The 23749-nt window shown below is 41.2% G+C and overlaps 1 protein-coding gene across 17 annotated transcripts in view; it reads left to right on the top strand.

Annotated features, from left to right (window-relative positions):
• Nucleotides 1-23749, top strand: part of capn3a (calpain 3a, (p94)) — a 148203-nt gene that overhangs the window by 117687 nt on the left and 6767 nt on the right. For 13 of the 17 annotated variants that reach the window (XM_043698281.1, XM_043698275.1, XM_043698290.1 and 10 more), the window contains 10 exons: nt 882-893; nt 1748-1956; nt 4395-4431; nt 9651-9740; nt 11345-11422; nt 12234-12291; nt 15238-15299; nt 18135-18203; nt 20731-20809; nt 21735-21851. In XM_043698281.1, coding sequence (XP_043554216.1) covers nt 882-893; nt 1748-1956; nt 4395-4431; nt 9651-9740; nt 11345-11422; nt 12234-12291; nt 15238-15299; nt 18135-18203; nt 20731-20809; nt 21735-21851 — 811 coding nt within the window. The remainder of the gene's footprint in view (nt 1-881; nt 894-1747; nt 1957-4394; nt 4432-9650; nt 9741-11344; nt 11423-12233; nt 12292-15237; nt 15300-18134; nt 18204-20730; nt 20810-21734; nt 21852-23749) is intronic. The other 4 variants (XM_043698282.1, XM_043698276.1, XM_043698278.1 and 1 more) reach the window with 2 other exon arrangements.

Below are 23749 nucleotides of genomic sequence, written 5' to 3'. Positions count from 1 at the left end.
TCCTTCTAAAACACTAGTTTTAACACAGTTCTTTCTCACTTCAGTCCACAACTTAAAAAAAAACATGGTCCTTAAACTATAAAGAAACCTAAACCAAAATATTTTGTTCACAAAATATAATTGGAAACATGCTTCAGATAAGAAAGCAATGATCTGTAATACAGACTTAGGACCTCAGGAGGCTCAGACTGGCCCAGGTTTATTGCAGGTTAGACGGAGGTTTTATTTCAGAGAGTCATCAAGGTCTGTTGCATGGAAACAGGCTTTTTGGCCCAACTTGCCCTTGCTGCCCAGTTTTCAGAATTACACAAACCCCACTTGCTTGCATTTGGTCCATATCCCTCCAAACCTATTCCACCATGTACCTGTCTAAATGCATCTTGAATGACAACATTGTACTTGCTTCCACCACTACTTCTGGCAGCCCATTCCAGACACTCTCCTCTGTGTGACCATGTCCTGATTATTCCCAACATAAACTGACAACCTCCTACCTTGACCTGACGACTTCCCAACATGACCACTCCCATTCTAAACCAACTACCGCAGAACTTCAACCTGATCTGATCAACCCCCTCTACTCTTAACGTGATAAGAGAGGCCAATTCACTTTGGGATGAGGAAATCACAGCTCAGTTGATTTTGTTCTCACTTGTCAGTCCACGCGTGTTTTTTGTAACTGAGTCACTGGGCGTTGATCAAGTGTAGAGACTCAGGGCAGTTTTACCTTGCAACCACACATGTACAGACCCCCCCCCCCAACACACGCACACATGCGCACACACACACATATATGAATAATAACTTGTCAATTAACCTTAGTGTGTGCAAATTTTGACTTGTGTGGAGTTGATTAATTTTAACATTTTTTCTTTGTAAAGGTGCCCAAAGAGGTAAATGAGCAATCAGATGATAATCATGGATTGGGGTAACATGTTGTAATGCATTGTTTGCCATTTTATTTTAATGACACTCCCCTTGCTGTAACATTAGTTGTGAATATTTGCTTTAACACATTTTCTGTGACTTGTTTGCAGTTCCTGGTTTGCTGTGCCTGGTTTGCTCTTTCTTGCTGTGTTGCCTATTCTAAAATGGTTGTGCTTTTTGTCATTTGCAACCTAGTTAGCTTTAGCTAACCATCCTTGGAAATTATGTTTTAATTTTAGTGACTATTTTCTGTTAATTTCTTCATACAAGCGTCTGGAGAAATCCTGCTTTGTAATCTTATATCATGTGAAGCAATAATTTTATAAACACATCATTTGTACAAACAAATATAAAACATACATTTGGGTAGCTCTAGCGTGAGAAGGTACAGCAAAAAATATGAAAAAAAGTTTCAGAGTACTAATATAATTGCTCAGACATGAACAAAATGAAATTAAGCTGTGATAAATGGACAATAATGTATGTTGGATTGAGGAATAACTATCATAAACAGATAAATGGACTCAATTCAGGATATTTAGAGAGTAATGGTATATTTAACAATTTAAATGTCTGCACCAGAAATAGAGCAACCTGTAGGCTATTGAAATGCTGCCAGATATGATTTTAAGGAGACAAAACTAAGAAGAATCTTTACCGAATGCATGCTTGTTTGGCCAATTTCTTCAGGCATTTGCAATATGTTTTTGGGTGGGATGGATTGAATGGGGATTGTATTGGAATCCGAACTACTGCTGCTAACCAAGGACACTGGACTTCTTATTCCTGCCAGAGTTATTCACTTGTTTCTTTTTCCTAGATGCAAGGCAATAAACAACACCTTCCCAAAGATTTCTTCCTCTACCGGGCATCTAAGTGCAGGTCTAAGTCATATATCAACCTGCGTGAGGTATCGCAACGTTTCAGCCTCCCCCCAGGGGAATATGTCATTGTCCCTTCAACATATGATCCTCACCAAGAAGGGGAATTTGTCCTGAGGGTCTTCTCAGAAAAACCAAACCTATCAGAGTAAGTCAGCTCTCACTGGGCATGTGTCTAGACAGTTGGCCAAATGGCCTCTTCCTACATCATAGTTATTCTGTGACTCTGTAAACAACACCTATTCCTGATGAAGGGCTTATGCTCAAAACGTCAATTCTCCTGCTCCTCGGATGCTGCCTGACCTGCTGTGCTTTTTCAGCGCCACACTCTCGACTCTGTAAACAGTGTGTTACAAAGACAGTGTCTTGTCAGCAGTCCCCTCACCTGAATCATTGACCTGCAATAGAAGAGTGATGTTATAGTGTTCAGAAAGAGAGCAAGGAGTTTTCCCAATATCCCCTGGGAAACATTCCTTCACTGGTCAGCACCATCTGAAGAAAATGATCAACTAATGGTTCTCCTTTCCGTTACTTGAACAGTTTTGTAATGTACAGATTAGGTGCAGTGTCTGCAATATAAAATCAGACTATGTGCTTCACTATGTGAAAGGCAGTAGCCTAGTAGTATTGTCACTAGGCTCAGGTTAATGCTCTGGGGACATGGATTTGAATTCAACCATATCAGACATTGAAATTTGAATTCAGTAAAAAGATGGAATTAAAAAGCTTGCCTAATGGTGACAGCTGATGATTGTTGTTAAAAAGCCATCGAGTTCACCAATGTCTTCAGGGAAAGAAATCTGCCTTCCTTACCCAGTTGGAGTTAATGTGACCGTAGACCCATAGCCATGGGTGGTTGCCTCTTAACTGCCCTTTTGACATTAATAAATCAATAAATGGTGGCCTCGTCAGAGACACTCACAACTGAGTAAAAAGTCTATCTTTTGTGAAGTGGATTAAAAAGTTTCTAAGAAATGTGATACAGTATTTCGTAATCACAAATTTAAATTGCCCTAAGTTTTGTCTTTAACACTATGTGCCCCCATAGTGAAAACTTAAGTTACTCATCGCCAGAATTATTCTTAACTTGTCTCAAGATAGTCTCACCATTAGAATCTCTGGTAACAATTAATAATATAACAATGGTAACAATATTGTACAGTCAGCTGGTTTTTTAAAAAATTGTTGCTAAACAATAAATCTCAATTGCCCCCGTGGCCTAATTTGTAAAGGCCTAGAGCTGTATAAATTCAGAAGATTTGTGATTTGCTGCGTACTTATGCCAAGTTATCAGATCCAAACTGGAATGACAGCTTAATTTATTGCTGAGAAATGTGAAATGATACAGTTCAATAGGAAAAATGAGGAAACACAATATAAAGTGCACAGATTGAGCAACGAAGCAATAGTGACACCTTTGCATATGTGTATAAATCATTGAAGGTGGCGGGTCATATTAAGAAAATGATTAAGAAAGTCAATAAGATCCTGAGTTTTATAACTAGAGACATAGAGAAGAAACCAAAGGAATGTTAAGTGGATCATTGTAAAACACACTGGTTTATCCTAAGTTGGAGCACTGGTCTTATGTACACATCTTGGCCCTGCAACTTAGGAAGGATCTAAAGGGTTTAGAGAGGTGCAGACAACATTTGCACAAATAATTTCAGGGGAAAGGAAGTTCAGTTACAAGTTTGAATTGGAAAAGCTGAGGTTATTCCATTAGGGATGAGAATGTTGAGAGGAGGTTTACCAGCACTGATAAATCAACAGGAGAAAGTGAGGACTACAGATGCTGGAGATCAGAGCTGAAAATGTGTTGCTGGAAAAGCGCAGCAGGTCAGGCAGCATCCAAGGAACAGGAGAATCGACATTTCGGGCATAAGCCCTTCTTCAGGATTCCTGTAGAAGGGCGTATGCCCGAAACGTCAATTCTCCTGTTCCTTGGATGCTGCCTGACCTGCTGCACTTTTCCAGCAACACATTTTCAGCTCTGATAAATCAACACCCAATCCATGAAAATGGGATCTGCAGTTTTATATTTGAGAAAAAGAGAAGGAACTTGACCAGGAGGTGCCATCTGAAAAGAGGTGAATTTTATTTTTAATCGAAAATGGTTGCCTGTCTGTGATCGTATTATTAAAACACCATCATGGGACATCCGGCCATTATGGTTTGGGTGGAATGTTATGTGACTCATCACTCATCACCCCCCCATTTCACACCCTGAGCCTGTCAAGTTTTATAGTCATGATCCAGTTTACTGTGGGCCACCTGTATTGCTGATGGTAAATCCCTATTGGCAGGAATGGAGGCCCACTGTTATCAATGATTGGCTTCTGCTGGCTGCCCACCATGACAATGAAAATGACTCAAGATTGGGATGATAGGTGAACTGACAGATGTTGGCAGCGCACAATTATTTATCCATTCCTGCCAATCCAGATCCTGCATTTGTTTATAAATCCCAGCCAAACCCCCATGCCTTCTTGGGACATTGAAGTTAACTGCAACTTATGGCTGGAAGAATTTAGGTGTAAAGTTTTATTTTTGACAATAACTGTTTGTGTAATTTATTAATTTCAGGGAAACTGAGAGCCACATCATAGATGACAACCCTAAGGTTTGTACCATCTTTAATTGTGTTCATCTTTTTGCTTTAGCAGACATTTATTGTGACATTTTATGTATTCTGGTTTTCTAAGAACTCTTCCAGTGTACCCTTTGTTCCCAAAAGATCACATTTGATAAATTCAACACCCTTTTTTAAAATTTGGTCTTGTAACCAGAAAATGCTGTGGGGGTGTTTCTTGCTCCATTGTTTATGAATGGCAATTTGGTTTCCACCAAACCTTTTCTGAAGTGGCAGCAGTGAAGTTGAATGGGAGAAGCCTGAGGAATTTATCTTTGAATGGCTTATTTGCTTGCCAAGTATGTTATGTTCCTGAACAGCAACTCTCCTTTATTTCTTCTCTGTGCTGAATACGATGCTCAGTAGCAAACCAATTAAAACGGTGCTACCATTTCTCGAATTTGGTTAGAATACAGCCCAAACTAATGGGATCAAAATTCCCTCTGTTTACTGGCTGTGAGGATTCTTTGTCACATTTGTTTCTGCAACAATGGCTCAGGATAAGCCAATGGAACATCGACATGATTGCTCAGTCCCACTCAACAAAGCCATCGGAAAATGTAAATGTTGTACCTGGGGTTGAGAAACACAAAGTGGGTGAGGCTGAGTTATTCTAACAATCTGTAGCTTATGTGGAAGCTTGACTTGACATTGAATGCCAAAGACACAGTAGCTCATGGCATGGTGGCTCAGTGGTTGGCACTGCTGCCTCACAGCGCCAGGGTCCTGGGTTCGATTCCAGCCTCGGGACACCGTCTGTGTGGAGGTTGCACATTCTCCCCGTGTCTGCGTGGGTTTCCTCCGGGTGTTCCAGTTTCCTCCCACAATCCAAAGATGTGCAGGTCAGGTGAATTAGCCACACAAAATTGCCCATAGTGTTTGGTGCATCGGTCAGGACTAAATATAGGGTTGGGGAATGGGTCTGGGTGGGTTACTCTTTGGAGGGTTGGTGTGGACTTGTTGGGCTGAAGGACCTGTTTCCATTCTGTAGGGATTCTAATCTGACACAAATAGCTCCTTTAGAACTAACTTGTTGAACACATGGTGGCAGTCAGTAAAATTATAAATCTCTATTTGTAGAATGGAGAAGTGAGCATTTAAATTGGATTGGTTCCATTTCCTACTTTGCTTCCACTCGTTTAATGTGACTGTTATTGGTGACTGATGTGGTGCCCACTGCTCTCAATGGGGAACCTCATACAGAAGTGCTAATCTGGGTCCTGTGATGTCAATAACAGTATTTTAACCTCTTTCTGAAGCAGTGAAATATTTCCAAAACTAGTAAAGTGCTTTTCTTAGTTGGGCCCAGTTTCAATTAGACAGATAATTTGTGGCCTATGAATCAAATCTTGGATTGAAAATACCTCAGGCTTGAAAATTCAAACAATACTGCCATACTCTCCATGAAATGTATTTCATCTGATAATGCACCTCAACAATTTTAAAAGTATTCAAGTTGCACAGGATTTGTGTCGATGCTGAATGTGTTAATGTAACTACAGTATCCTTTTCCTGTTCTTTTTCTCCCATGTTCTGAGTGAATAATGCTTCTTCCTCCTCTGCCCAATCATCTTCTGTTGGCTCAGCTGCAGGAATGTGAGCTGTCCCATTCTTTGCTGTCGTATGTTTTGTTGGAATATGATGTCTGAAAGCTTTTAGAAGAGTGTGGTTCACTGAGGGCAATGCTGTCAGTTAATTATGAGGAGCACAGAAAGTTGTGTGGATGAGATTGCTACTTTGCAAATGGGTAAGGTACCTTTGCCTCATGAGCATAGGATACATTTAATACAGAAACAAATCTGCCTTCAGCATACTTGGGATCAAAGCACAGATTACAACAAGACTGCCTGCATTTTCCTGTGCAAGAACTTGCAGCTACAAAAGACATTTTTAATTTTGTGATTTGAAGCAGCTTCCATTTTTGTCTGACTCGCTCAATACCCTCTTCCTCACGCTCTGTTTAACTCTCTGTTCCTACTTCTTTCCCTTCATTCCCCTCTATTTGGCTCTCTCTCTTGCTCCCTCCCTCTCCCGGTTTGAATCTCTCTCCAACTATCTCGCTCCCTCCCTCACTCCCTCTCACTCTGTCTGACTGTCTCTCTCTAGCTCCTTCCCTCTCTCTCCAACAGTCTGACTCTCGCTTTCTCTCTCTTGCTCGATCCCCTCTTCCTCTCCTTTGTCTGACTCTGTCTTCTTGCCTCCTTTCCTTCGTTCCCTTCTGTCTGACTCACTATCTCTTTTTCTCTCTCTCTCTCTCTCTTTCTGTATCTATCTCTGTCTTCCCCTCCCTCTCCCTCTCCTGGTCTGAAACTCTTTCCAACTATCTCGCTCCCTCACTCCCTCACACACTGCATGACTCTCTTTCTGTCCTTGACTATAAACCCAAAGAGCCTTAACTCTAGAGACCCCTCAACCCAAAACCCAAATATGACTTTGTCCCTGCCTCTCAAAATACTAAAATTTTCTTCCTCAAATACCATTTTATGGGCTGTCTTAGAAATACTTGGCCCATGGATGGCTAACTTTGGCCAGCAAACTTTCTGTTCGCCAGCAAACAGTAGAAATGAGTGCCACTGAGTGGTACATCCTTGCATGCTGCTAGGAAATTGAGTCCCAGCTGTATGCTTTCAAGCCTGGGTTCAAATTAGTTTTGGACAGGTTTCATTCTGGAGTTGGACTCATAGGATTCTTGTTAATAAATCATTTTCTGATACAAATCCGCCCCCCCAATTTTGTGTTGCCGCTACAACATGTGTTAGTGCTGAACACCGATGTGATTCAGAGCGAACACTGTGTTTCCAGCTTGAGGAACTTTGGATCTGAGTTGAGGAGCTGGAATCTAAACTGCATATATTGTGCTAGATCAGATTACATTACATTACACCGTGGGCAGCACGGTGGCACAATGGTTAGCATTGCTGCCTCACAGCGCCAGAGACCCGGGTTCAATTCCCGCCTTAGGCGACTGACTGTGTGGAGTTTGCACATTCTCCCCGTGTCTGCGTGGGTTTCCTCCGGGTGCTCCGGTTTCCTCCCACATCACAAAGATGTGCAGGTTAGGCAAATTGGCCATGTTAGGTAAGGGGCAAATGTAGGGGTATGGGTGGGTTGCGTTTCTGCGGGTCAGTGTGGACTTGTTGGGCCGAAGGGCCTGTTTCCACACTGTAATGTAATGTAATGTAATGTAATGTAATCAGGGAAGGGAAAAGTTACCTGCTCCAGAGGGCAGTCACACCACTCAGACTAGGTAATGTGATCAGGGACAGGACTGTCGAGGAATTTCAAATCCTGAAGTTGTCCAACAGTTATAAGATTCTTGCAAACTGTGCAGACCAGAGTTGGGCCACTTGGGAGGATGAGCAAACTGACCACGGCACCTTCGTGCAAGGAAGCATTGAAGTGATTGGAGGAAATAGGAATGTTGTTGTGATAGGTAACAGTATAATGAGAAGAATAGATACTCTTCAGCAGTGAACGGGATTCCCAAATGATGTGTTGCCTTCTCAGTGTCAGGATTAAGGACATCTCCTTGAGGCTGAAGGAAAGAATCCAGTAGTCATCATCCACGTGTGTGGAGAAAATGAGTACTGCAGATGCTGGAGATCAGAATTGAGAATGTGGTGCTGGAAAAGCACAGCAGGTCAGACAGTATCCGACGAGTGGGAGAATCGACATTCCTGATGAAGGGCATATGCCTGAAATGTCAAAAATTCCTGCTCCTTGGATGCTTCCTAACCTGCTGTACTTTTCCAGCACCACACTCTCAACTCATCCATGTGTGTACCAATGACATTGGTAGGACTAGATTGAGGTATTGCTGAAAGATCTTAAACAGGAGGTAAATTTAAAAAACAGAACCTCCAAAGTAATAAACTCTGGATTACTATCTAAGGCCATGGGCAAACTAGCATAGGGTGAGTAAAGTCAAGGAGTTAAATATGTACCTCAAAGATTAGTGTGAGTGGAATGGCTTTTGGTTCATGGAGCCGTACTGGGGTAGAATGGAGCTGTTCTGGTCAGATGGGCTTTGCTTGAATTGTGCTGCAACCATGTCCTGGTGAATTGAATATCTCAGACTGTAGAGAGGGCTTTAAACTAGTTAAATAGGGGGGGAATGGTTTGAGAGAGGGGAAACGTCGGCTTGCAAATCAAAAGGAACTGGCAGCATTACAGGGAAGCCATTTGGATAATAAAACCCAGAGTCGGGCAGCGAGACACTGAGTGCACATAAAGAAAACAGAAGTTAATAGAGTCCAAAGGGGGATAAATGTTAAAAAGACAAAATTAGTGGCTATTTACTTTAATGCACATGGTATTTGGGACAAAATAAATTAATTAACGGCAGAAATACAGGTTTATAGATATGATCTAATAGTCATTATGGAGTCGTGGTTACAAGGAGATCAGAACTAGGAAATAAATATTCAGTCTTATGTCAACTTCCATGTTAATTATGCTGGGGACCTAATAGCATATTTCAGAAAGTGGCTGAAGTTTCCAGATTGCAGTGCATGCTTGTAAATGTCTTTGTTTTATAACATGCACATCTTTATAAAACCTTATCTATAATGCCTCCCTCCTCATGGAACACACTTAATCTCTGATTTGGAGTCAAGTCTTGGTTTCTCTAAAGCAGCTTTCTATTGGTCCTATAAGTCTTGTGGCTAAGCACACATGCAGTACTGTTAGAATATAACTTCTTGCTTAGGAAGCAGAAGCATTGAGTCTCAATATTGAGAGGCAGGAGGAGAGAAAACTCTAAAAGTGTTCAACCACCTCAAAGAAATTGCTTGCTCACCTGAAATGTGGCTGTCTTTCTTAAATGGGTACGTTTATTTTCAGTTAATTTTTTTCTGACACTTCCCTTCAGTACTTAATCCTTTCTTCTGTGGGTCAGGTACTGCAGTTATCAGGTGCCTTTCACTACCTCACCAAAGTGAATTTGGATGATGAGGGTTGTCAGGGGTTCCCAATTTTCCCCAGCGCTAAGCTAGTGATAGTCAACCCCAGAACTGCCTGGTTAAGACCAGTCAGCTCAATGCACGTTGATCAATGAAGGCACTTTCCTGCTCTTATGGGTCATCTGCTCATTCTGCTAAATCAACTGAAGCAGAACTCGAGTCATTGTACTTCAAGGCACCTGTCAAAACAATACTGCATCTCTAGCAATCTCCATTTCATTATATGTAACAACTCCTTCTTTCCTCTAGCCAATCATCTTTGTTTCTGATAGAAGTAAGAACACTGTAGACTCGAGGACGGCGAAGGAGAAAAAAGCAGAAGATATGAGAAAAGCCAAGGTTTTTCCATGTACTAGCATGGCTTGGACTGCAATAGCCTGAAATCAGTGAAATATGCTATGCACTGCTCTTTGCCATTCACAATGGACTTTAAATAGTAGAGAGACACTTATACTGAAAATCCTGACACACAAAGTGGTGTATGACAGATTTCAAGAGCCTCAGGGCAAACTCATATCTTTGAATTTTCTTTGAGGATAGAAATTGTGGTCAAAATAAATATGGGGATTTCGAAATGCATCTGTGAATGAACAAATGGGAAAGAATTAGAAGGTGCTTGATGTATGGGAAGAAAATGGGGCTGGAGGGAATTAATTCATCTCACCAGGTTAGTCTCTTAGAGAGGGACAGTTAAACCACTGAGACCTGACTTGGAGAGAGGTAGTCTCACCAGCAGGAACTCATTTCTAGATTCAGTCTCACCGATTTGATATATTGCCTAGATAGAGACAGTCTCACTAGCAGGAACCTATTCCTAGTTAGATAGTCTTACCAACAGGAACTCATTCCTAGATAGAGAGAGTGTCACCAACAGGGACTCATTCCTAGTTAGAGACATCCTCACCAAAAGAACCTGATTCTTGGAGAGAGAGGGAATAACTAGTAGGACCTTACTCCTAGGGGAAGACTATCACATGAAAGGGCCTTTACCCCCTACAGCTCGACAGTCTCATCACAGGATCTGACTCCTACAGAGACAGTCACAGCAGTAAAGCTGAATTCTAGGAAAAGAGGGACACACACACACACACACCATATTACCAACAGAACCTGACTTCTGATAGGATACATTCACATTTGACAGCAAATGTGGTTAGAGTTTTAAACATAAGGGCTATTGCCAGAATGTTCCTTTATATGATCCTGATTATGAGGCATGTTTGTTAAAGGGAATTTTTAATGAAAGATTTCCTTATGTAGAATTGACTGCGCATCCTTCAATCCTTTCTTATGAATTTATCAGTCAGATGTGATAGAAATACAAATAGTAATCTTCTATTATGGCTGAAAAGCTGGATTTCAATGAATAAATGATATCTTTAAGGCAATGCAGTTAGAACAGTTCTGCTTGTGCATGCTGGGAAAGAGGTTACATGCTTGTCTATATTTCGGCTTGAGGAAAGTAAACTATCAGTGTGCAGGCGCATGATGATTTGAAGCTGATCTGCAGCATAGCCTGGATTTTTGTAGATGGCACAATTAAAAATGAGAAACATGAGCAGCTAAAGTAACCCAATGTTTTGATTGGTTTGGAATATTACCCTTACACTGCAAGTAATGTTTTCTGTCAGATTATAAATGTGCTTCTGACTGCTTAAAACTAGTGCAATAAAAGAATTATGGAATAGAACTGTCAGTGGTCATCTATGGGGGTTACCTGTTCGTATGCTGACCATCAGCATTTGCCAGATCTGACCATCAGAGGCCTTTTGAGTAACCAGCCATTACAGGCTTGTCAACAGGGCACACTGCAGGCTTTTAACAATATTAGAGCTGCTCATACTAGTTGCTGTCTTTGATTATTTTTACACGTATTGCAATTGGCTTTTGATGCAAATGTCTTTCCTGAGATGCTAAGTGATTAAGTTTCTTTCCATTGTCAGCCTTTGTCGACAATAGCTCAGGAGGAGACTGAGGAAGACCTCCAGTTCCGCCGTATTTTTGAACAGATTTCAGGAGATGTAAGTATTACTGACTGCTATTAGCACTTCCTTCCAGTGAGGCTGGGGCCAGAACCTGGTTCTCACAATGGAAGTGGCACCAGAAACCTGGGGACTGCAAATGTTACACCCATATTCAGAAAAGAGGAGCAGGTTAAAGTTGGCAAACATAGACAAATCAACCTAATTTCATTGGTGGGGCAATTTTAAAGACAAAATTTCCAAGATAAATTGATTATCACTTGGAAAATTTTGTGTTGACAAATAACATCTGGCTAAGAATTGTTAAAAAGACAATTGATGTTTCACCAACTTGATTGAGTTCTATGATATATATTAGTGATGCATGCATCTAAGTTTGCAAATGACAGACAGAAATGTTGTAAGTTGTGACAGAATTCAGGATGATATAGACTGGTGAAAAGGCAAATACATGCTTAATGAAATGTAATGTAATGAAATTTGAGGTGTTAGACTTGATAGGAATAAGATGGAAAGGCAATCTTAACTAACAGCATAATCTTAATGGGGTTGCAGAAATCAGCAGTTACCCCGGCATCAGTTGATGATATTGGTTGAGGTACTACTGCTGTCAGTCGATTGATATTCTTGTCATTACCTCGATAGAATTGTTGAATATTTCCCCCTCGATAGAATTGTTGAATATTTCCCCCAAACAAAAAATTATTGTTTTTCATAACTAACAGGCCTAAAGGAAAGTTTATTATTGTTTCAAAGTAACAAGAAATGCTGCAGAGTTGTAGTGGAGGAAAGACAAACTCTGAACTTAAGTTTGTAACAAAATGTAAGTGTTTTATTTTGTTCGCCACAGGACATGCAGATCTCTGCATTGGAACTGAAGAATATCCTAAACCGTGTTGTTAAAAAACGTAAGTACCGATTAAACCAGAAACCTGATTGGTAGAATAAAGTTGTGTGCGATAATACCAAATGTATGCAACGTTACCTCGGAAGTTGAACTATGTTTTCATGATGGCTTTGGTGACATTCTAATTCACTTGTTTCATCTATAATATCTGGTCAGCGCTGGCTGCAACTGGAGACATTGCCCATTGAAAGTGTCCTTGTGAAAGGCTAGTGAGCCACCTCTTGAACCGATGCATTTAGGTAGTGCAGGTGATGGATTTGTAGGCTATCCCTCATTTCAATGATGACATCTATTCTGGGTTGTGAGACTAGAGTCACATCATTATAGAGTCATATAGCATAGAAACAGACCCTTTGGCCCAACTCATCCATGCCAACCAGGTTTCTTAAACTGAACTATTTCCATTTGCCTGTGTTTGGCCCAAATCCCTCTAAACCTTTCCTATCCATGTACTTGTTCAAATGTCTTTTAAATGTTGTAATTTTGCTCCTATCACTTTCTCTGGCAGCGCATTTCACATAGACACCACACTCTGTGTGAAAAGGTTGCCCCTCAGGTCCCTTTTAATCTTTCTCCTCTCACCTTAAATCTATGCCTTTTAGTTTTGGACTGCCCTACCCTGGGGGAAAGTCCTAGCTATTCACCTTACCTATGCCTTGTGATTTTATGCACCTCTGAAAGGTCGCCCTTCAGCCTTTTATGCTCCAGGGAAAATAGTCCTAACCTATCCAACCTCTCCTATAACTCAAACCCTCCATTGTCGGCAACATCCATGCAAATCATTTTTGCACCCTTTCCAGTTTAATAACATCTTTCCTATAGCAGGGCAACCAAAATTGTATGTGGTATTTCAAATGTGGCCTTACCAATGTCTCATACTGCTGTTGTGGGTTTCTATGGGGTTTTAGGCACATAGGGTGGAACATTTTGCCCATAGTGTTAGGTGCATTAGTCAGAAGGAAATGGGTGAAGGAAATGGGTCTTCAGAGGGTCGGTGTGAACTGGTTGGGCCGAAAGGCCTGTTTCCACACTTGTAGGGAATCTAATCTAATCTCATGATGCAGTGGGATTTAGAGGGTGGGATTTGTTTCCGTTTCTTTTGTATTGTCATTCTGCCTCATCATTCAGACATTTAGACTGAAAGCTTGATAAAAAAGATATCAATATTTTGAACATTTGGGAGCAAGTCAGTCAGTCAGTCAGTCACAGGGTACTGGCATGGATAGAGGATTGACTGACTGGCAGAAGGCAGAGAGTGAGGACAAAGGGATTTTTTTTCAATTTGGCATCGAGCAACTAGTGGAGTTCAGCAGGGGTCCATGTTGAGACCACAATTATTCGTGTAATACATTAACGATCTAAATGAAAAAAACAGAGGGCATTGTTACTAGGGATAGGTGGATGGACAGGTGGTGTTGAGGAAGTGGGCAGACTGAAGAAAGACTTGGACGGGCAAAGAAGTGTTAGATGGAATACAATGTGGGAAAGTATGAGGTAATGCACTTTGGTTGGAAGTATAGAGGCATAAACTATTTTCTAAAAGGGAAAGACTTCAGAAATCTGAAGCATCAAGGGACTTGGGAGTCCTAGTTCAAGATTCTGCAAAGGTTAACATACAGGATCAATTGTCAGGTACAAAGACAAATGTAATATCAGCATTCATTTCAAGAGGGCAGGAATACAAGACACGAGATGTACTGCTGAGGCTGTATAAGGTTCTAGTCAAACTACATTTGGAATATTGTGAGTAGTTTTGAGCCCCATTTCAAAGAAAGAATATATTAGTTTTGGAGGAGCTTTACAATAATGATCCCGGGGATGAAAGACTTGTCATAAGAGGAGTCGTTGAGGACCCTCGGTCTGTAATCAGTGGATTTCAGAAAAATGAGGAGGGATCTGATTGAAACTTACAGAATAATGAGAGGCCTGGATAGAATGGACATGGAGAAGATTTTCCACTCGTAGGAGAGAGCAAATCCTGATAGCACAGCTTCAGAGTGAAGGGATGATCCTTGAGAACTGAGCCAGAGAGTGGTTAATCTGTGGAACTCTTTATCATAGAGGCCTGTGGAACCAAATCATTGACACTATTTAAGACAGATCATTTCTTGATTGGTAAGGGAATCAATAGTTATGGGGAGAAGGCAGGGAAATGGAAACATATCAGCCATGATCAAAAGTGCAGCAATAGGCCGAATGGTCTAAATTTGCTCCTGTATTTTAGGCTCTTATAGTGGTTATATTTATCGCTGGTACACAGTCCAAGTCTCCATGTTAATATACAGGGGTGTGATGATGCCAACAGCTCTGTAAACTGGGACCTGTAGTGGCTTGCAGAGGGTTCAGTTGTCAAGCACTCAGTGCTTTAGTTTGTAGAACACTGAGCTGGTGCCGCTGATCCAGTGTTGAATTTTCTCGTCTGTGGTGGCCTTTTGCAAGGTTACTACAGTTATAACATTCCAAATTAACAACATTCCAAATTACTTAATTCACTATAAAGTCCTTTGGGATCTCCTGAGGGTGTATTATGTACTGTATAAATTCACTTCTTTCTTTATATTTTTGCCATCATGGAACAAGTTGATCAGTGAAAAAAAATGAACAATTAAGGTTCCCCCAAAGAGTCCGTGGAACATTGGTAGTGCCCTACCTCTGAGCTGTAGGTCTGGATTCAATTCCTGACTGCCTAAGAGATGTGTCATTTTGTGACTGAAAAGGGGCCCCTTAATGTATTATTGGTTCAAGGTGCACTATTAAAAGGACCTGCAAACTGTATAGGAATGTCACTATAATACATATAGGCAGTGGGATGCTCCAGACTTTATGAGAGGAGGTTTGCACTCCTACTATTCTCTGTTCCTTTTCCCTTTCATTCCTTTCCATAATATTTAAATTTTTTTGATGCATAATTCACTGATTGTGAATAATAGATGTTCTTTGTCCTCAGACAAAATGAAAACCGAAGGGTTCAGTCTTGAGTCTTGTCGTAGTATGGTTGCCCTCATGGATGTATCCTTTCTTCTTCTCTGTTACATGCATTTTTTTTATAGGTGATTGTCTAAGACATGTTTACTTTCACTTCAAACTCAACAAAATGTCTTGAGGATTCAATGATGTAAGTTGGTTAGAGGTGTGTCATTAACTCCTTAGAAGACTTAAGGGAACAATGCGTGATCAGTCTGAAATCTGCAAAGGTTCTGTGTTAGGTTGTTGGCCAATATTGAGATAGTTATTTTCCAGGCTGGATAACCATAGCTGCCATACAATTGTTCTCAGCACCATTTTATTGGAGAAGGGATCAGCTGACCTCAATTTTGCATGTAAATCAAAATTTTGGAGTTAGCTTATGTATCCACGCAATTTTCTTTTTGGATTGCCTTTGTTTGTCTTGTTTTCTCCTCTTTCACTCTAATGGAGCTGACTTGCATTGGATCAATAGGCACTGACGAGTCTTCAGTGTCTTGCTAAATGGCTGCTATTCATATGTGAGTCTTGTATAATTGGTGAACTGTAGGGCATATCACAGCAGAACACAAAGCAAGATTTCAGTGAGTCCCTCTCTCACTGCACACCCCAGGTCATCTCCTTGCCCAGAAGCTCTTCAGCCACGTTTCTCTATCGCCAGACCATAGCAACACGACGGCTGGAGGAAGAGCGCCTCATCTTCCGCCTAGGAACCCTCCAACCACAAGGGATGAACTCAGATTTCTCCAGTTTCCTCATTTCCCCTCCCCCCACCTTGTCTCAGTCAAATCCCTCGAACTCAGCACCGCCTTCCTAACCTGCAATCTTCTTCCTGACCATGCTGCCTGACCTGCTGCGCTTTTCCAGTAACACATTTTCAGCTCTGATCTCCAGCATCTGCAGTCCTCACTTTCTCCACAAAGCAGTCCTCACCTGATTTCCATATTCATTTAATTACTGCAGAAACTACTGGGTGACAATTGAAAGAAAGAGAAACCAGTCCCATTTCCATCTGCCACGACTGAGGACTGATACTGATTGTAGCTAATTGCACTGCTTGTTTGTGATCAATTAACTCAGCACCGGGTCAAGGCTAAGTTGAATTTATATTCGTATCAAAAAGTTTAACCAAGTTCTCTGATCCCTTGCCTTTAACTTTGTTTCTGTTTGTTGTGTTTTCACTAAAACAATTTTTCCCTTAAAATTTGCTAAGATATAACTTTACTGAAGAGCACCAACAGTTATTGGAAATGTACTCATGAGATACAGCTTTTAATGATAATGCAGTCACCTGAAATAGTAGAGTTAATCTGCAAATGTTTGTTAAACCTTTTGGGAACAAGAGCAGGCAGAAAATCACAATTCCCCTAAAATAATTCAGTTTTATTGATCTACCTTTGCCATTGTTTTTCTTTCCAGTAGGCAGCATGGTGGCTCAGTGGTTAACACTGCTGCCTCACAGAACCACGGTCCCAGGTTCAATTCCAGCCTTGGCAACTGTCTGTGTGGAGTTTGCATGTTCTCCCTGTGTCTGCGTGGGTTTCCCCCCACAGTCCAAAGATGTGCAGGGCAGGTGAATTGGCCATGCTAAATTGCCCATGGTGTTAGGTGCATCAGTCAGAGGGGAAATGGGTCTGGGTGGGTTACTCTTTGGAGGGTCAGTGTGGACTGGTTGGGCCGAAAGGCCTGTTTGCACACTGTGGGTAATTTAATCTAATCTAAACATTGTCCTTTAAACCGACTTTTAACAATTGGCTTCAATGATCTTTCCTGGTTACTTATTTCACAACTCCTTTGTCTTTTTAAAGTAGATTAGATTAGATTAGATTACTTACAGTGTGGAAACTGGCCCTTCGGCCCAACAAGTCCACACCGCCCCGCCGAATCGCAACCCACCCATACCCCTACATCTACCCCTTACCTAACACTACGGGCAATTTAGCATGGCCAATTCACCTGACCTGCACATCTTTGGACTGTGGAAGGAAACCGGAGCACCCGGAGGAAACCCACACAGACACGGGGAGAATGTGCAAACTCCACACAGTGAGTCGCCCGAGGCGGGAATTGAACCCGGGTCTCTGGCGCTGTGAGGCAGCAGTGCTAGGTGCTGTGAGGCAGCAATGCTAACCACTGTGCCACCGTGCCGCCCACAACTGAGCATTTTCTTGAGGCGTCTCTCACTGTAACTTTGTTGAGATTCAGGGAGCGTGAATTCTTGATTTTCATGACCATGTTACAGTATTAGAACTGAAAAAGCCACAATTAAATTTGCCACAAAGATATTTCTTCTTCCTGAAAACTTATTTTGACTTGCATCATCCACTGAAATGCAAAGTCATTACCATTGAAAACAAAGTCAGCTTTGTCAGTTCTGTCAATAATCCTGAAAACATCAATCAGTTCACCATGTCGCTTCCTCTTTTCCACTGAAACCAAAGCCAAATGTTTCAGTTTCCTTGCATGATAAATTCCTGATCTCTTCAATATCTTCATTGCTCCCCTATACCTCTTGTCAAGGACAATAATAGCTTCCTTATGATGAGGTAATCAGGTAAAGGTCTGATTAATTTATTATTTTGGAATAAGGCTAACACTTTCAATTTGTTACAGACATGGGGAATAAACTGACGGTGCATCAATCTAATACCGACTGCTATTATTTAATTATGTTCATTTGTTTTCATACTTACAAATTAAGTCCAGCAGTAAATGTAATAGGCCGCATAGTCAATTTTCTAAAGAACAATATGTACTGATTTGGATGTAATATTGACACTGTCCCATCAGAAGTCAAATGTGAATGATCTCATTACCATTGCTGGACTACCACTATTTTGTATTATCTTTCATTGTCTTCCTTAACATTACCGACGGCAGACAGATGGATCTGGAAAGCTTAATTTGATGGAGTTTAAGCAGCTCTGGAATAAGATTAAGACATGGCAGGTATGAAGCGCTGGAGGGTTTATGGTATCTATATCATGGTGTATCATGTCTGAATTAGAATGGGTTCAACATCTTTAAAATTAGTATTTGCAAAGCATAATGCAGCCAGGTATTGCCCACTTAGGCTAACAGGACTTGTAGAAATGTTAAGCAAATATTTGATAAGCTTCTGTCTATAATTGTAGAACTATATGGAGTCATAATTCATTGCCGCCCATTTCTAATGATTTATCGGATTACCCAGGCAACTCAGCAGTGGAGGAAGTAGTCCAGATTTAGGGAGTCTTCCTCTGCCAAGACCCTTGTCCCTTCTTCACTGTCACTGAGGTCAAACAACATTGTGCGCCAATTCTTGATCAAAGCCAATTGCAAATAATTTACCTAGTTTTTAGATTTCCAGTGAAATTAGATTTAATGTCTGCAGCACGTAACCAGGGCTGTCCTCAGGCTCTTCTTTTTTCTGCCTGATGTTTGTTTATCCTTCCATAATACGAGCATACTATTTCACAGACATCAGCAATACAAATACCACTATCACATGTCTCTACTGTTGTCTCCACTATCACAGCCAAGCCTGAATCTGTAGTCATACCTACAGCACAGATCAGGGATTGAACCTACAACCTTCCAAGTTTAAATGGGGCAGTATGACTCTTTGTAGCGCGATCACACACTCGGCTATTGAATGGGTTGTTCACCTGAGATGACACTTTCTCTAATAGTGTGAACAGTTTAAAACATAAACCTTGAGAGAATTAACACCTTGATGCCTCATCCATGTATGAAACAATCTGACCAGATATACCAAAAAAAAGTCTGATTTGCACTCCACTTCCTTTAAAGCATGCACTGTCAGCCAGATCAGCTGGTGATTCAAGGTCCAGCATCATTACAAATTAGCATCACTTAGGACTGTTAGTTGGTGCGATTGCAATTTAAAACCACTAATAAATTAAAAATGGATTGTGGTCATTCAGTAGTGAGCAAAGGGGCTAATCCTTGGCTCTGAACTGTGACAGTCCCAATATGATGATGAATATTCATGACCTCAATCTCATCACATATTCTGCCTCCAGTTCCTCAGACATAATTAAGAAACTGTATTCTGTCGTCGGTCTCTCAGTTATGATTCTGTGACTATATTCTGACTTCAGTTCCTGAGATATAATCCAGTAACTATTCTAGCCTTGGTTCATCATGAACATATGAATTAGAAGCTTGAGTATTTCCAGGCTTTCAACTCTACCACTCGATAAGATTGAGTGATCTGATCGTGGCTTCAACTTCATTTTCCTGTCTTACTCCTATATCCTTTTACTTCCTGATCAGTCAGGAATCTGTCAAACACACTATAAATATTTTCAATGAAGCAGCCCTTGCTCTCTGGGGAAGAGAATATCACAGATCAATGAATCTCTGAGAAAGAAAACAAATCACCTGTCACCATGTTAAATAGGACACTCCCTAGTTTTTGAACTCTGTCTCCCAGTTCTAGTCATGTAATCACTTACTGTACCTGAATGCTAATTTATTGTGATTCATGTACCAGGACACCTTTGTCCCTCCTGGTCTTGCAGTCTATCTCTATTTAAATAATATGCTGCTTTTCTTCTTGTCAAATAGCACTACTTCACATCTTTTGCATTACATTCCATCAATCAATTTTTAGCCCTCTCACTTAACCTATTTAAATCCCTTAGCAGACTTCTTATGGCATACATCAGTTTATTTCTGTACCTTTCTTTGTGTCATCAGCAATTTTAGTATCCACATATTTAATCCTTTCCATCCAAGTAATTTCTGTATGTTGTATCTTGTTAAGGCCCCAACACTTGCTCTTGTGCTTTCTGTAATAGCTTGCTAATCTGAGAGTTCCCCATTTATCCCTACTGTCAGTTGACATGATACAATAGCTGTTTTGTTTCCCCAGTGCCAGATGTGCAGAAGCAAGAGATATCCTAGCTCTACAAAACCAGATTTCTGAAATGGCTGCCTGCTGTTCCCACATTTGGTCCCACAACAATGTTGGGTAATGCATAGAACTGGGTGACAAGGAGAAACCCTAAGAGGCTGCTCAGTTCCCAAGTTCAGCTGGGCAGAAAGCCTGCTTTGGGGCCTCAGTTTTGTGTTCATTGTTTAATAAAACATAAAATATCCCTCTGGCTCTCACACACTCACTCTATGCCCCATCAATACCACCCTATACCCTGTGGTCTAGACACCAAGGACTCCAAAATCCTAATTAACTGGCCAGTTGCCCCTAGGAACTGGGAATGCATGAACCACCTCCAATCCCAGTCCCAATATCAGCTTTACAAATATAAGAAAGGCCAGATTTTGGAGCAAGACTTGGGATTTTGATTCCTTCTGGCATTTATTGCTGCAAGAAGGTTGCTTTCTGTCATGGTGAAAATCAGAGCCAATAACTGTGCCACAACCTCATTTATCAGCTATGATCGAGTAACTGTATTTCTGGCCTCATGCTCACAAAGATATGTTTTCATTATGATTTACTGATTCTTTGCAGGAAATATTTAAGGAATATGACAAGGATAATTCTGGCGTAATTGATAGCTATGAAATGCGCACAGCTGTGAATGATGCAGGTGAGTGGGAGTCGATCAGGTTTATTTATCGATGGGAGTTTGACTGTTGTACAGGTTTTTTTTGTTCATTCATAGGCCATGAGCATTGCTGTCTGAGCCACTATTGAATGCCTATCACTAGTTGCCTTAAAAAGGTGGTGGTGAGCTGCCCTTTTGAACTGCTACAGATTGCAGTTGTAGCAATCTATGCTGTAGATTGAAAACAATTCCCTTAGGGAGGGAATTCCAAGATTTTAACCCAACAACAGTGAAGGAACAGCGATGTATTTCCAAGTCAGGATGTTGAGTGGCTCAGAGGGGAACTTCCATGTGATAGTGTTCTCATGTATCTGCTACCCTTGTCATTTTAGATGGAAGTGGGCCATGGATTTGGAGGGTACTGTCTACGTATTACACCTATAGTAAGGGTGTTCCAGAGTTTTAATCCTGTAACAGTGAAGGAACAGTGACAGATTTGCAAATAAGGTCAGTGTGTGGCTTGGAGGCCATCTGGTGGTGTTTCCTTGCATCTGCTGTCCTTGACCTTCTGGATGATGAAGATCACACATTTAGAATGTCCTATTAAAGGAGGCTTGAGGAGTTGCTGCAGTGGATTTTGCATGCGGTATACATTGCTGCCACTGTGTACTCGAGGTGATGGACATAAATATTTACGATGTTGGTGCTGATCAAGAAATTATTTTATCTTGGATGCTGTCAAGGTTATTGAGTTCTATTAGAGCTGAACTCATCAAGTGATGAGTATTCCATCACTGGATTCCTTGCTGCCTTGTAGATGTGGAAAGGCTGTCTGGATTCTCAGTCTCTGACCGACTCTTGTTGTCACAGTGTTTACATGGCTAGTCCAGTTTTCTGAAACTGGAGGGAAGTGTTTGGTAAGACCTACCTGAGAATTTAGTACGTTTTTTTCTGTCTTGTTCTTCAGGTTTCCACCTGAACAACCAACTTTATGAGATCATCTCCATGCGCTATGCCAATGAAGATATGAATCTGGACTTTGACAGCTTTATCTGTTGTCTTGTGAGACTGGAGGGAATGTTTAGTAAGTGCAACACTATCCGGAATGAATTTTCCTCTGTTATAAGGAATCTTTGCTGTCTATGTGGTGCACTGGGTTGAACACTTTTGTGATCTGGATTTATAATCAGCACCACATAGGTAGACTGAAGCCCCTTCTCTCAAGGTCCAGGAAATATAGCAAACCGGAAATTTTATTTATAAATATGGTTGCATTATTCAGTGATCCCCCAATTTAGCTCCACTTTGTTCTGTGAGTTCCCCTAATATTCCTAATGATATTCCATCATTTGTTATCGATTATCCCCACCTTTCCTGGTGACCTCCTCATATTGTTCCTGGTGTTGAGATTGCCATCATTTCTAATCATTCCCCCACCACCCCGCCGCCTCCCCCATATATTCATGGTGACATTCCTCGACCGTTCATCAAGGCCAACAAACTATCCAGGCAGCCACACCTTCATGATCTGTGTGCTTCTCTCCACCCAACATTTCATATTCCTAACTATTACTTGTCCCATCCTCAACCACCTGCACCACCCAACCACCATCGCTCTCTCTCCTGCTTCAATCCAAATCCCCTGACCAGCAGTTGCATCTCCCTGACTACCAATCAACCCAACTCAGGCCTTACCATATCTAAGGTTACCTAGCAATTAGAATAACCCTGTCATCAGTATTCCCTGCCCCTCTATGATTTCTTGTATTGTCCCCCTGCTGGACACATTGCATTCTTTGTTTGCTTTTTTGCTGCAGATTATCTTTTTTCTTATAGGCCTTTATCCCATCAATCAAGCTGCCTGTGAACAGGATACAAAAGAATACTAGGACCTGCTCCAGAATTCGATCTTCTGGTTTTCCCACTTCTAAACAGCTCCTCACATGGAACATCCTTCCGGGTTATATTTCAGGCTTCAGGTTTAGTCACTAACCATGTACACATTACAAAGCCATCAGAGAATAATTTTTCACATTGGTTACATATTTTTGGGTAACGATGAGTAGAGACGTAGAAAAGTCAGTCTTTGGGCAGTCACATTTCTCATGATTCTGAATGATGCCAGCAAGAGCTCAGAGTCAACACGTTTGACCTTTTCAGCTAGGGATTGGCATATGACCCAGAGAGCAATGGGTAAAGTAGTGAGGTGGCGATGAACAATGTGACATTTGAAACTACCCTGCATTAACTGATTCTGTAGTCCTCATTGAACTGATACATGTGGAACTGAGCCATAAAATGAATGAGGCACAATGTTGATTCTTGATCTCTACTGAGTTAGCAGATTCCAATTCGAAAACTGTAGGATTAAATAAATTACAACACCCAAAGCAGGCTGCTTGACCAATGAGTCCATGTTTGTGTTTATCCTCCAAACAAACAGTTTGCCCACCATGACCCCATGGTCCCATTATCATGTTTCCTGGATGAGGACAGATTAGGATTTGGTTGTGATGACTTCTTTCAGTGCTCAATAAAGGAACAGCTATCAACGCACAACTGGCTAGGCTTACACATGGGTGAGGTAGTGGCAACTTGCACTGAGAGAACCGTATTCCATTAGGAGTCAGAGGAGCAAATTAGACAAGGAACAGAAGTTATATCTGTTATACATTCAAAGAGAAGATCTTTTTACATCTTTCAAATATTTGAATGATGTCTATATGGGTCTGGTTCTAAAACAGCTGGAAATGTGTTGCTGGAAAAGCGCAGCAGGTCAGGCAGCATCCAGGGAACAGGAGAATCGACGTTTCGGGCATAAGCCCTTCTTCAGGAATGAGGAAAGTTTGTCCAGCAGGCTAAGATAAAAGGTAGGGAGGAGGGACTTGGGGGAGGGGCGTCAGAAATGTGATAGGTGGAAAGAGGTCAAAGTGAGGGTGATAGGTCAGACTGGGGTGGGGGCGGAGAGGTCGGGAAGAAGAT

This window comes from Chiloscyllium plagiosum, chromosome 10, assembly GCF_004010195.1.
Source record: "Chiloscyllium plagiosum isolate BGI_BamShark_2017 chromosome 10, ASM401019v2, whole genome shotgun sequence".
NCBI lineage: Eukaryota > Metazoa > Chordata > Chondrichthyes > Orectolobiformes > Hemiscylliidae > Chiloscyllium > Chiloscyllium plagiosum.
This window is presented reverse-complemented; position numbering and strand designations above follow the sequence as displayed.